General features: G+C 41.8%; 1 protein-coding gene across 1 annotated transcript in view; it reads right to left on the bottom strand.

Moving 5' to 3' along the window:
* LOC120061273 (DALR anticodon-binding domain-containing protein 3-like) overlaps nt 1–13,955 on the bottom strand; it is a 32,659-nt gene extending 18,704 nt beyond the window's left edge. The window contains exons 1-5 of the mRNA XM_039010969.1: nt 13,584–13,955; nt 10,165–10,468; nt 8,141–8,446; nt 6,332–6,390; nt 6,104–6,205 (exon numbers count right to left, since the gene is read on the bottom strand). Coding sequence (XP_038866897.1) covers nt 6,104–6,205; nt 6,332–6,390; nt 8,141–8,446; nt 10,165–10,468; nt 13,584–13,817 — 1,005 coding nt within the window. The 5' untranslated portion in view covers nt 13,818–13,955. The remainder of the gene's footprint in view (nt 1–6,103; nt 6,206–6,331; nt 6,391–8,140; nt 8,447–10,164; nt 10,469–13,583) is intronic.
* Nucleotides 13,956–14,222: the final 267 nt, after the last annotated feature.

The raw sequence follows: 14,222 nt of genomic DNA, 5'->3' as shown, positions 1-14,222 counted from the left end.
ACAAGTGCGTTAATTTCAGAATCATATCTCTACTGGTGTATCAGTTTAAAAAGCCTCGTCTCTACTGAATTCAAGCTGAAACTAATTTTACTGTTAAATAAATTGATTGCACAAAGTGGCATAACGGAAAAGATGGGCCATATTATGTTCTGAAACGATGTTGTCACAGGAAGTAAATTCATAGTGGTTATGCCAGTCTAATGTTATTATCTATTTGACAGTTTATTTCATTTCAAGGCTGCAAGTAAACGTGTATTGTAGACTATAGTCCAGGCCAGAGGTGTGACCAAGTCACTATCATTCGAGTCACAAGCAAGTCTCAAGGTCAAAGTCTCATGTCGAGTCCCAAGTAGAACCGGTCGAGTCAAGTCCAAGTTGTGCATTCTAAGCAAGTCAAGTCCAGTCCAGTCGTAACAAGTTGTCTGAAATAATTTATTGAGGCTACCAGACAGACCTTTTCATTAGGTAATAATACATTTTAACAATCAAGCAATTTTGACATACCAAAAGACCAGTAGACCTATGCTAGTAATTGTTACTTGATGCACCATTGCTGGTGAGCTTGCAAAGTAAATGGTTCATATTCTTCATCACCAAACAATTTTTGGAGCTACATACTCATTTATGGCAATCCTCTCTCCCTACAATTTGGCGTTTGCGCTGCACCCGGTCCTATAGCTGTACAGCAAATCAGTAATCTGTTTGCTTGCGCAGTGGTTTTCAAACTTTGACCCGTGACCTCCAAAAAGGAGTGGTTCAAAGCTTGCGACCCTGCGCACACACATGCAGTCCCTGTGCAAATGAAGCCTGTCATTACAGCCATAAACAGGGATGCATTTTCAAAATGCAAGATACAGAAATCAACTGCAAGTCATTCATGTTAGCAGTCAATATCAACCAGGGATATCATGTCACTTCTCTGGAGTCCAGAGCAAGCAGGATCATATGGCCTACCTCAGGGATGGGCAACTCCAGTCCTCGGTAGCCAGAGTGTTGTCACACTTTTCCCTATCCCTAGTAAACACAGCTGAATAAACTAATTGCATTCTAAACTGAAGATCATGAATAGTTGATTATTGGACTCAGGTGTGTTAGCTGGGGCTGGGGAAAACGTGTGACACCAATCAAACCCCCGAGGACTGGAGTTGCCAGTCCCTAGCCCTACCTGTATGCAGCCTAGGTTGCAGGATTGGATGGAAAGCATGATCTGTCTCTGTAGCCTTTTTCTTCCTCACAAAATGTCCTAATTAATTTGCCAGAATATGTTACATCTTCATCCCATAAGGATTGAAGGTAGTGCAATGTTCCAGCTACCTTCAGACATATAACCAGTACCATCACTGATGTATATACGGTAACCCACCCAAACTAGACCTTTCGGAAATATGAACATTATAAATGAAATCACCAGGTAGCCTACTGTTGTGGCAAAGATGCATCCGTAGCAGATTGTTAAACACTAAGGTGAATTCAGAATAAGCGGGACACTTTTTGCATTACATTTACATTTACATTAGCCCAACATGATACATTTCTGAAAGTTGTTTCCTAATCACACACAAAAAAATATGTTTAATATCATATTCACAGGAGGTATGACACACCCATCTGTACACTGAGTCAAAACCATATTTTCAGTTTGCATTTGGTAGACTGGGACAGCAGGTTAGATAAACGGGGACACCATTATTATAGTCCTAATTGTACCCCAATGAAAATTAAATTAAATTTTGTGTGATTTGGAAACATCTGAGGATTTCAGAAATGCATCATGTATTGGGATAATATGTTGGATAGAAGAGGTTACAGAATACTTAAATGCAAAGTGTCCCACTTTCTGAATTCCCTCAAATAACAGTGTTCATAACGGCACTACATTAACAAATTAAGAGGATAGTCAGTATTTTCCCCAAGCGCTGTTTAGAGTCATTTTCAGCCGGGTATTTTAGTTTAGTTTTTTGATGGTACAGTGATTCCCTACACTATTCAGCGCTTGTTTTCTCACAAACTGAAATTGAGCAAATAGTGTAGAATGTTAGCAAACAGGAAATGACAGAGCAATTTCCACTAGATAACACAGCCACAAAGTCGGATTTCCGCTAGATAACACAGCCACAAAGTCTGAAAGAGCTTTTTCCGTTTTACAACATATGCTACTTAGCCGGGAGAAATCAATAGGAGAATATCACAGCCAATCACAACACTAAGGGTAAGTAATACTGTGAAACACTATCATTCCACTATTAATGTCAGATATATTAGATATTGTTTAAATTACAATGCAAAAATAAAATAAAAATCCTATGTGTAGCACCAGAAAAAAGTCTGCAGAGCCCCCTCCCGCTAGAATGAACAAATGCATCTTCTAGCAATCTATTGACAGGACTGGCACCTCTGTCACAAAGTGAGCAATGTACCGCCTCTCGATACCTGGGTGTGTGTGTGTGTGTGTGTGTGTGTGTGTGTGTGTGTGTGTGTGTGTGTGTGTGTGTGTGTCGTGTGAGCTGTAGTTGAAGTCTAATTTCTACACGGAGAGCATTCATTTGCACATCCCATATAATGTGTTAACGATGAGTCGAAATCCACATAGCCTATTGTTTTCAGGCACATTCATATATTTTCTTTCGAGAGCAGGGTCCAACATTAATGATGGCCCGCACGGGCCAGTAAAAGCGTGAATCTCATCAGTCACTGACCCGATCGGGTGCTGCTTGAATGAACTGCCAATCATATTGCTCAAATACAAAATGGCATGACATTTACATGTGTAGTCTTGAAATGGTAGACTGCGGCAGAGCAGGCAAATTTTGAACTGGAATGCAAACATTTCGCTGTGTATTTCATATGGAATAAATGCATTAAAATTTACCTGAGACCACCAAAACAGAGCTTGTTTGTCAAAAAATCCCATGGCCCGGTGGATCCTGGCTGGCTACTCCATGTTCTTGTGGTAATCTCTCTTTCCTCCACTTTAGCTATGGCTGGTACAGCAGGACAACTAAAAAAATACTGAATTACAAAATGTAAACATAATATTGGCAACTTTATGTATTTTGATGCACCAGTACATAGTATGTACATTTACATCAATTTGGCACAGTGCATTATAACCCTAACATCAAAACAGAAGAAAGCTGTCACTGATCCTTACTGTGTGCTACGCAGGGAAACCAAGATTCAACTTCCTGTTTGAAGCTAGCTCTGCCCCCTCTATAATGTCACACTAATGAAGTGATGCAATTTTGATGATGTGGTTTCTCTGCAAGGGCTTAGTAACCACCGTTTAGATTTTCTCTTGTCAGATCAAGAAATAAACGTCTCAGGATTAAGCTGTCTCAGTTTATATAATGTCCCACTATTTCTGAATTCACCCTACTTTATAGGGACAATATTTAGTCAAGTCAAGACGTGCAACTTTTTTGTTCTGAAGCACAAATTCGATTTTTTGAAACAAGAATTTGGTGCAATGCCGTAGGCCTAGGTTAGTGACCTGATTGAATAAGCAAAAGGTATAATACAAATGGTTGGCTATATGTAGCCTATTAAAATATGTAGAAAAATATAGATTTTTCCCCATTCAGTTTCACACTGGCAGCCCCCAAAACCCCACTGCGCTAACTCACCCGACCTGTGTCGATTGACAATTTTCTGGTCCAATCAGAGGTCTGAGTGTGTGTTTCACTAGCCAATCAGTATTTTTGCAAGTGCGGTACTGGCTGCATTCGAAACATGTAAAATATACACCCTCTCCCCTCAGCCCTCAAATTAAGTGAATATCATGACTTATGATGAGTTGACACTTGCAGGGCAAGGGAATAATGAATGCATTTTAAAATGGACCGCCCTTGCCCGGAAATGTGTCACTCGTTCGCCCCACGGTTGTGTTTTCAGTCATCATGGAACCACCGGTAGCTGTTGTGTGTGCTTAATATGCGTTAGAGTCAATTATGATTGCATTTCATATATTGGCTAGAAGACAACGCATTCGCAGACATCGAATGCAACCATCTGACGATATCAGGTAAATCGAAAATGACAATGTAGAAGTGTGATGTCAGGGAAAGTTGTATGCACTAGCTAATGTTTCCAAAAGCTAACCAAACAAAAACATCATTACTTTCACGATACACGTTTGTGCTGTCATGTGCAGTATTAGCACAGTTTCTAACTTATTTACATTTGTTTTTACTTGTACTTGTATATTGACTTCTCCATATTGATGTTGGTTTTACATTTTGGCTGACTTTTCTTAGCGAATGTACAATCATCGCAAATTGAATTATGGGGCGTTACAGGCCCCGGAGTGAACAGGATTGTAAACTCACAAACTCTATCAAAAACGAGGGCTGAGGGGCTTAGGTTGCCAACTTCCTTTACTTGGCTAATCGTTTGGACCGTTGGCAAAGATGGCCCTGGCGATTCCCCCAAGGGCATAAGGCGAGGGTAAGAGGAGGAGGGTGTGTCTTTTATGTGTTTGAAACTCAGCCATTGTCTCGGGCTGCGTGGAGAATAATCCACTTCGATTCTGTGCCACAAAATGAGTAACTAAACGTTAAAAAACCTGGCCAAATACTTTCAAGTCATCAGTCTCAAGTCAAAGTCGAGTCCCGAGTTTTAGGCTCCAAATCAAGTCTCAGGTTTTAAAAAAGTATATCAACTCGAGTCAGACTCCAGTCCAAGTCATGTGACTTGAGTCCACACCTCTGGTACAGGCTCTCTCCGAAAGGTTTGAAAAAAAATCTGTCACAAGTGTTGGTGTTTTAAAAGTATACAAGCTGTTGTCACAGTGAGGCCTGATCACACTTTGAATCATTCCAAGAAGAATGAAAATAACTCCAAATTTTGAGGTGGCCTTGTTCTGTCTGACAATATTTTTATACATTGTCAAATTGTGAATGAAGAGACTGATGAACAGCCCAGCATGGAATTGACAGAGGCAGGGAAAACGGAACACACTCTTATTTTGCATTTTTACCAAAATGCGACTTTTTGAGAATCCTTTTACAGTCACATGCAAGTAAGACATTTTGATTTCTATATATGATTACAAAGAGTAGATACTGAGCTTTTCAAAACCCTTACATTTGCTAAACAACAAAAAACTAAATGCTCTTTCAAAATATCACTTCTTCTTGGGATAACCGCAAGTCCATCCATTTCTCAAGTGAGCATTCGCAAGACAAAAGTAGATTCTATTTCGATTGTATTCCATTATATTCTTACTATATACACAGTATACTGAGTGTACAAAACATTAAGAACACTTTCCTAATATTCAGTTGCACCCCCGCTTTTATCCTCAGACGAGTCCATTTTCCAGGGCATGGACTCAACAAGGTGTCGAAAGCATTCCACACAGATGCTGGCCCATGTTGACCAATGTTTTTCACTGTTGTGTCAAGTTAGCTGGATGTCCTTTGGGTGGTGGACCAGTCTTAATATACACGGGAAATCGTTGAGCGTGAAAAATCCAGCAGCGTTGAAATTGTTGATACAAACTTGTGCGCCTGGCACCTACTACCATACCCCGTTCAAAGGCACTTAAATATTTTGTCTTGCCCATTCACCCTCTGAATGGCACACAGACAATCCATGTCTCAATTATCTCAAGGCCTAGAAATCCTTCTTTACCCGGCTCCTCCCCTTAATCTACACTGATTGGTATTCATCACGGCTACTCTAGTGTTAAATCATTCAAATGCTTTGATGTCTGTCCTATCATTAGTATTGTATCCTCTGCATTATTAAATCGGTGACCAACATACCTTGTTGGCAAGTGGGATTTGATGGTGTTTGTAATATAAGGAGTAACATAACACATTACTTTGCACAGAAAGTAGTATTGTAATATGACACGTTATGTTGATTGAAAGTTACGAGCAATACGTCATATTTTACAAGTAACGAATCCCAACACTGATCATATGTGGTTGCAGCAAGGATAGGTTTATAAACTGATTTTGGATCAAAATCAGAGTAAAGTTGGAGCAACATAAACCAATTTCTTTTTCATTTACAAAAATTGGTGCACCTCTACTGGTTAGTCTGGGGAGGTACAGTTTGTCATTATGTGGTAGTTAATGTGTTGTTGTGTCAAACAAACCTGTGTCACTGTTGCACCACTTGATCTCCACAGCATTGCTATCTGCTGCTGACGGAACTCATACTGACAGGAAGTGACATGTACTGCGGTTGCCGTGGATACCTTGGTCAATAAGAGATGTGATAAACATGAGACCCTATACTGTTTAGTATTGTATGAACATACACAACATAGCAGCTATAGTAGTACTTGATGTTTAAAGTTTGGGGAGGAGAAAATGTTACTCACAGTGCAGCCTGCAGTAGCCCTGTCCAGTTGGGCCAGATGAGACACACTGTCCCTTTGCACTGAGGACAAATCAACAGGATTATGGGTTACAGACTGCTCCTATAGACTGTTAATCTCTGTAGATTTTATTTATCTAAACTACATTAAAGTAAGTTTCATATCTAAAGGTGATCTATAGGCCTAGCTCCCTGTGAAAGAAATCAATTTCATTGAGCAATTTGACCCTACACAGTGCATTCGGAAAGTATACCCTTTCTCCACATTTTGTTACGTTACAGCCCTATTCTAAAATTGATTGAATTGTTTTTTCCCCCCTCAATCTACACACAATACCCCATAATCCAAAGTGAAAACAGGTTTGTAGAAATCTTTGCAAATGTATTAAATGAAAAACAAATACCTTATTTACGTTCAGACCCTTTGCTATGAGACTCAACATTGAGCTCAGGTGCATCCTGTTTCCATTGAACATCCTTGAGATGTTTCTACATCTTGATTGGAGTCCACCTGTGGTAAATTCAATTGATTGTACATGATTTGGAAAGACAACACCTGTCTATATAAGGTCCCACAGTTAACAGTGGATGTCCGTAGAGCACCGAGACAGGATTGTGTCGAAGCACAGATCTGGGGAAGGGTACAAAAAATGTCTGCAGCATTGAAGGTCCCCAAGAACATAGTAGCCTTCATAATTCTTAAATGGAAGATGTTTGGAACCACGAAGACTCTTCCTAGAGCTGGCCGCCCGGCCAAACTGAGCAATCAGGGGAGAAGGGCCTTAGTCAGGGAAGTGACCAAGAACCTGATCGACACTCTGACAGACCAAAGTTCCTCTGTGGAGATGGGAGAACCTTCCAGAAGGACAACCATCTCTGCAGCACTCCACCAATCCTACCTTTATGGTAGAGTGGCCAGACAGAAACCACTCCTCAGTAAAAGGCACATGACAGCCTGCTTGGAGTTTGTCAAAAGGCACCTAAAGGACTCTCAGACCATGAGAAACAAGATTCTCTGGTCTGATGAAACCAAGATTGAACTCTTTGGCCTTCTAAGCATCACATCTGGAGGAAACCTGGCACCATCCCTATGGTGAAGCATGGTGGTGGCAGCATCATTTTGTGGGGATGTTTTTCAGCGGCAGGGACTGGGAGACTAGTCAGGATCAAAGGAAAGATGTACAGAGAGATCCTTGATGAAAACCTGCTTCAGAGCACTCAGGACCTCAGACTAGGGTGAAGTATCACCTTTCAACAGGACAACGACCCTAAGCACACAGCCAACACAACGCGGAAGTGGCTTCGGGACAAGTCTGTGAATGTCCTTGAGTGGCACAGCCAGAGCCCGGACTTGAACCCGATCAAACATCTCTGGAGACCTGAAAATAGCTCTGCAGCGACTCTCCCCATCCAACTTGACAGAGCTTGAGAGGATCTGCAGAGAAGAATGAGAGAAACTCCCCAAATACAGGTGTGCCAAGCTTGAAGACTTGAGGCTGTAATAGCTGCTTCAACAAAGTACTGAGTAAAGGGTCTGAATACTTATGTAAATGTGATATTTCCGTTTTGTATTTTTAATACATTTGCAAAAATAATAAATTAAACTGTTTTTGCTTTATAGTGATGAGGTATTGTGTCTAGATTGATGAGGGGGGGGAAACGATTTAATCATCCTTAGAATAAATCTAATGTAACAAAATGTGGAAAAAGTTAAGGGGTCTGAATACTTTCCCAATGCACTGTATGGGTTATTCATATGTTAAGACATTTATAACCAATCCCCAGGTCAAAAGGTCAATGTTGTTTGTCTCACCTGTACAGGTGCCCAGGCTGAGGTCATACCCTGGCAGCTGCTCCTCCTGAAACACCCTCTTCAAGTTCACCCTGAGCATCTCCTCTTTATCTCCATCCATATTCTTTCCTTCACTCTCTCTTCTTCCTCCATCTGTCTCCTCTCTTTCTCTGTAAGGGGAATTCTGTAAAGCCTCCAAAATGTTCTCCTTCCTCTCGTCATTGGTCCAGCTGATGGGCACTGTGGGCCAATCGATGCCAAGCAATCGGAGGAAGACAATGATGTCACTTTCCTCTGGAAGCACAGGGCAGCAGGACACAATAAACCTGAGAAAAACAGTGACGCCACTGACATGATATAGTGGTAAAGCAACACGCTATATCTACGCAGTCTATCACATATTTATGTGCACTTAACATACAACTCAGCAGATACATACAGTACCAGTCAAACGTTTGGACACATCTAATCATTCAAGGGTTTTTCTTTATTTTTTACTATTTTCTACATTGTAGAATAATAGTGAAGACATCAAAACTATGAAATAACACATATGGAATCATGTAGTTATCAAAAAGTGTTAAATCAAAATATTTTATATGGGAGATTCTTCAAAGTTGCCACCCTTTGCCTTGATGACAGCTTTGCACACTTAGTATTCTCTCAACCAGCTTCACCTGGAATGTTTTTCCAAGTCTTGAAAGAGTTCCCACATATGCTGAGCACTTGTTGGCTGCTTTTACTTCACTCTGCGGTCTGACTCATCCCAAACCATCTCAATTTGGTTGAGGTCGGGAGAATGTGGAGGCCAAGTCATTTGATGCAGCACTCCATCACTCTCCTTCTTGGTCAAATAGCCCTTACACAGCCTGGAGGTGTGTTTTGGGTCATTGTCCTGTTGAAAAACGAATGATAGTCCCACTAAGCCCAAACCTGATGGGAAGGCGTATTGCTGCAGAATGCTGTGGTAGCCATGCTGGTTAAGTGTGCCTTGAATTCTAAATAAATCACTGACAGTGTCACCAGCAAAGCACACACACACCATCCCACCTCCTCCTCCATGCTTTACGGTGGGAAATACACATGTGGAGATCATCCGTTCACCCACACCGTGTCTCACAAAGACACGGCGGTTCTAACCAAAAATCTCCAAGTTGGACTCCAGAACAAAGGACAAATTTCCACTGGTCTAATGTCCATTGCTCGTTTCTCATGGCCCAAGCAAGTCTCTTCTTCTAATTGGTGTCCTTAATTAGTAGTTTCTTTGCAGCAATTCGACCATGAAGGCCTGATTCACACAGTCTCCTCTGAACAGTTGATGTTGAGATGTGTCTGTTACTTCAGCTCTGTGAAGCATTTATTTGGGCTGCAATTTCTGAGGCTGGTAACTCTAATGAACTCATCCTCTGCAGCAGAGGCAACTCTGGGTATTCCATTCCTGTGGCGGTCCTCATGAGAGCCAGTTTTATCACAGAGCTTGATGTTTTTTGCGACTGCACTTAAAGTTTCTTCAAAGTTCTTGACATTTTCTGGATTGACTGATCTTAAAGTAATGGACTGTTGTTTCTCTTTAATTATTTGAGCTGTTCTTGCCATAGTATGGACTTCGTCTTTTACCAAATAGGGCCATCTTCTGTATACCACCTCTACCTTGTCACAACATTACTGATTGGCTGAAACGCATTAAGGAAAGAAAATCCACAAATTAACAAGGCACACCTGTTAATTGAAATGCATTCCAGATGACTACCTCATGAAGCTGGTTGAGAGAATGCCAAGAGTGTGCAAAGCTGTCATCAAGACAAAGGGTGGCTATTTGAAGAATCTCAAATATATTTAGATTTGTTTAACACGTTTCTGGTTACTACATGATTCCATATGTGTTATTTCATAGTTTTGATGTCTTCACTATTATTCTACAATGTAGAAAATTGTAAAAAGAAAAGAAAAAAAACCTTGAATTAGTAGGTTTTCTAAAACTTTTCATCGGTAGTGTAGGCGTGTCCAAATTTGACATTATGGCAGAATAGTAATCTCCTTACTCACCCGTCTCCTCAGTAGCGCCCCTAAGTGGTCAGTCAGCAGCACAGTGCATAGGTGCCCCAGCGTGAAGGTGTCAGGGGAGGGTAAATTTGGTTTGGGGTGCAGGGCGGGGCAGTTGAGCATCACACACCTCTGTCTCTGGCAAGGAGGCTTCAGGTATACCGACGCGTCACTCAGGACCTTCTGAAACGCAGCAGTCCGGTCGACCCGCACCCTCAGCCCCTCTCCCATGAGTTCCCCCCCAGCCACAGGGAGAACCCCTGTCCCTCTCAGGGACTGCACTCTAACCATCACTGCTGGGGGAACCTACACACAAACACATCGCACTTACAGTTGAAGTCTGAAATGTACATACACCTTAGACAAATACATTTAAACTCCGTTTTTCACAATTCCTGACATTTAATCCGAGTAAAAATTCCCTGTCTTAGGTCAGTTAGGATCACCACTTTATTTTAAGAAGGTGAAATGTCAGAATAATAGTAGCGAGAATGATTTATTTCAGCTTTTATTTCTTTCATCACACTCCCAGTGGGTCAGAAGTTTACATACACTAAGTTGACTGTGCCTTTAAACAGCTTGGAAAATTCCAGAAAATGATGTCATGGCTTTAGAAGCTTCTGATAGGCTAATTGACATCATTTGAGTCAATTAGAGGTGTACCAGTGGATGTATTTCAAGGCCTACCTTCAAACTCAGTGTCTCTGTGCTTGACATCATGGGAAAATCAAAAGAAATCAGCCAAGACCTCAGAAAAAACATTGTAGACCTCCACAAGTCTGGTTCATCCTTGGGAGCAATTTCCAAATGCCTGAAGGTACCACGTTCATCTGTACAAACAATAGTATGCAAGTATAAACACCATGGGACCACGCAGCCGTCATACCGCTCAGGAAGGAGACGCGTTCTGTCTCCTAGAGATGAACTTACTTTGGTGCGAAAAGTGCAAATCAATCCCAAAACAACAGCAAAGGACCATGTGGAGATGCTGGCGGAAATGGGTACAAAAGTATCTATATCCACAGTAAAATGAGTCCTATATCGACATAACCTGAAAGGCCGCTCGGCAAGGAAGAAGCCACTGCTCCAAAACCGCCATAAAAAAGCCAGACTACGGTTTGCAACTGCACATGGGGACAAAGATTGTACTTTTTGGAGAAATGTCCTCTGGTCTGATGAAACAAAAATAGAACTGTTTGGCCATAATGACCATTATGTTTGGAGGAAAAAGGGGGAGGGTTGCAAGCCGAAGAACACCATCCCAACCGTGAAGCACGGGGGTGGCAGCATCATGTTGTGGGGGTGCTTTGCTGCAGGAGGGACTGGTGCACTTCACAAAATAGATGCATCATGAGGAGGAAAATTATGTGGATATATTGAAGCAACATCTCCAGACATCAGTCAGGAAGTTAAAGCTTGATCGCAAATGGGTCTTCCAAATGGACAATGACCCCAAGCATACTTCCAAAGTTGTGGCAAAATGGCTTAAGGACAACAAAGTCAAGGTATTGGAGTGGCCATCACAAAGCCCTGACCTCAATCCTGTAGAAAATTTGTGGACAGAACTGAAAAAGTGTGTGTGCGCGCAAGGAGGCCTACAAACCTGACTCAGTTACACCAGCTCTATCATGAGGAATGGGCCAAAATTCACCCAACTTATTCTGGGAAGCTTGTGGAAGGCTACCCAAAACGTTTGACCAAAGTTAAACAATTTAAAAGGCAATGCTACCAAATACTTATTGAGTGTATGTAAACTTCTGACCCACTGGAATTGTGACAGATTAATTCACTTATAATTCACTGAGTCTGTAACCATTGTTGGAAAAATTACTTGTGTCATGCACAAAGTAGATGTCCTAACCGACTTGCCAAAACTATAGTTTGTTAACAAGAAATCGGTGGAGTGGTTGAGAAACGAGTTTTAATGACTCCAACCTAAGTGTATGTAGGTTGGAGGTTGGTGGTTGAAGATATCCCTCTAGTGGTGCGGGGGCTGTGCTTTGGCAAAGTGGGTGGGGTTATATCCTTCCTGTTTGGCCCTGTCCGGGGGTATCATCGGATGGGGCCACAGTGTCTCCTGACCCCTCCTGTCTCAGCCTCCAGTATTTATGCTGCAGTAGTTTATGTGTCGGGGGGCTAGGGTCAGTTGGTTATATCTGGAGTACTTCTCCTGTCTTATCCAGTGTCCTGTGTGAATTTAAGTATGCTCTCTCTAATTCTCTCCTTCTCTCTTTCTTTCTCTCTCTCGGAGAACCTGAGCCCTAGGACCATATGTCAGGACTACCGGGCATGATGACTTCTTGCTGTCCCCAGTCCACCTGGCCTTGCTGCTGTTCCAGTTTCAACTGTTCTGCCTGCGGTTATGGAACCCCTACCTGTCCCAGACCTGCTGTTTTCAACTCTTAATGATCGGCTATGAAAAGCCAACTGACATTTATTCCTGATTATTATTTGACCATGCTTGTCACTTATGAACATTTTGAACATCTTGGCCATGTTCTGTTATAATCTCCACCCGGCACAGACAGAAGAGGACTGGCCACCCCTCATAGCCTAGTTCCTCTCTAGGTTTCTTCCTAGGTTTTGGCCTTTCTAGGGAGTTTTTCCTACCCACCGTGCTTCTACACCTGCATTGCTTGCTGTTTGGGGTTTTAGGCTGGGTTTCTGTACAGCACTTCAAGATATTAGCTGATGTACGAAGGGCTATATAAAATATTTAAAAAAAAATAAACTTGATGTATGTAAACTTCCGACTTCAACTGTACATGCTGTCCATGGATAGCAGACAATTTTCTAGTGTGCAAAGACATGCACTATCAATCACACAGTCAAAAACTATTGCAGTAGTAGCCTTCTGCCTGTAGTGGTATAGGCTTAATTTGTCTCCTGCATGCAAAGACATATGCACCATCAATCACACAGTCAAAAACTATTGCAGTAATAGCCTTCTGCCTGTAGTGGTGTAGGCTTAACTTGCCTCCTGCAGGACTGTGTGGTGTTGTATTGACCGATGCCATGTAAAAACGAGACCCATGCCATGTAGAAACACGGTGGCACATTTTGCTGTGTGACCCACATTGTATTTGCCAGTCAGGGGTTAATAATACTTGCCGCAATGTTTAAATGTTATGTCGATGATGGCAATGCCAACAGTCTCAAATATGAAAATGTATGAATTCAATTTCGTTCACAATCATCAAGTGGTAGTTGATAACAGTTTGGGGTACAATTTGCCTCCACATATCTCTCGAGAGTTCAACCTGTCAAAGAGAAAAGCGCGTGCTGTCAACTCATACATTACAACCAGTGCACCAACTGCAAAACAATTCTAAGGCAAAATACAATGGGGTTATACGAGAATTAAATAAGAAGGAAGCTAACGTTAGTTAGCTAACTGTTAATCTAACGTTAACAGACGGACCTGTCCGTCTGCATAAAGCGTATTCAGCACCGTGGTGGGTGACAAGAAGTCCCTGTTTCGGAGATTCTTAGCGCTGCTTTCTTTGAACCAAAGCTTCTCCGGCTCACTCGAGATTCTGTCCCCGCTACCCAGACCATTTGCATCAGAAACATTTTCAGGCTCTCCCCGTAGTGCGGAGCCCAGAGCTTGGACGGTATGGGTGATCCGAAATGGCGTCTCCTCAATGTTCTCCATCACTAACTCACTACCTGGTCATCACTTCAGCTGAGCTATACGGTATCGTAGTAATTTCTGCTTTATGACAGCTAGTTTTTCAAATAAAAACATGCGTTCACTTGATCCAGTTAGTCTATCGATGTCGCATTGGCTGTAAATGACTGCATAATAATCACAATGCGGAACTGTAGAGTGCAAATGTTGTTTCCCGAATCCCGTTTATTTGTGAAGTACGGCAAAAGCGCGAGTTTAGGGCCATTTTATGTGTGGCATGGTTGCCTGTTCAGCACAATGTATGAAACTTAAATTAACTTTCTGAAAACATTAAGTGGTAGACATGTCGTAGATGTTAGAATGACAGTTTATTATATGGCTTCTCCTACTTTTTCAATAATGTCATGTTCTCTGGATTAATTCAGATAA

The sequence above is a fragment of the Salvelinus namaycush genome, chromosome 16 (genome assembly GCF_016432855.1).
Source record: "Salvelinus namaycush isolate Seneca chromosome 16, SaNama_1.0, whole genome shotgun sequence".
NCBI lineage: Eukaryota > Metazoa > Chordata > Actinopteri > Salmoniformes > Salmonidae > Salvelinus > Salvelinus namaycush.
This window is presented reverse-complemented; position numbering and strand designations above follow the sequence as displayed.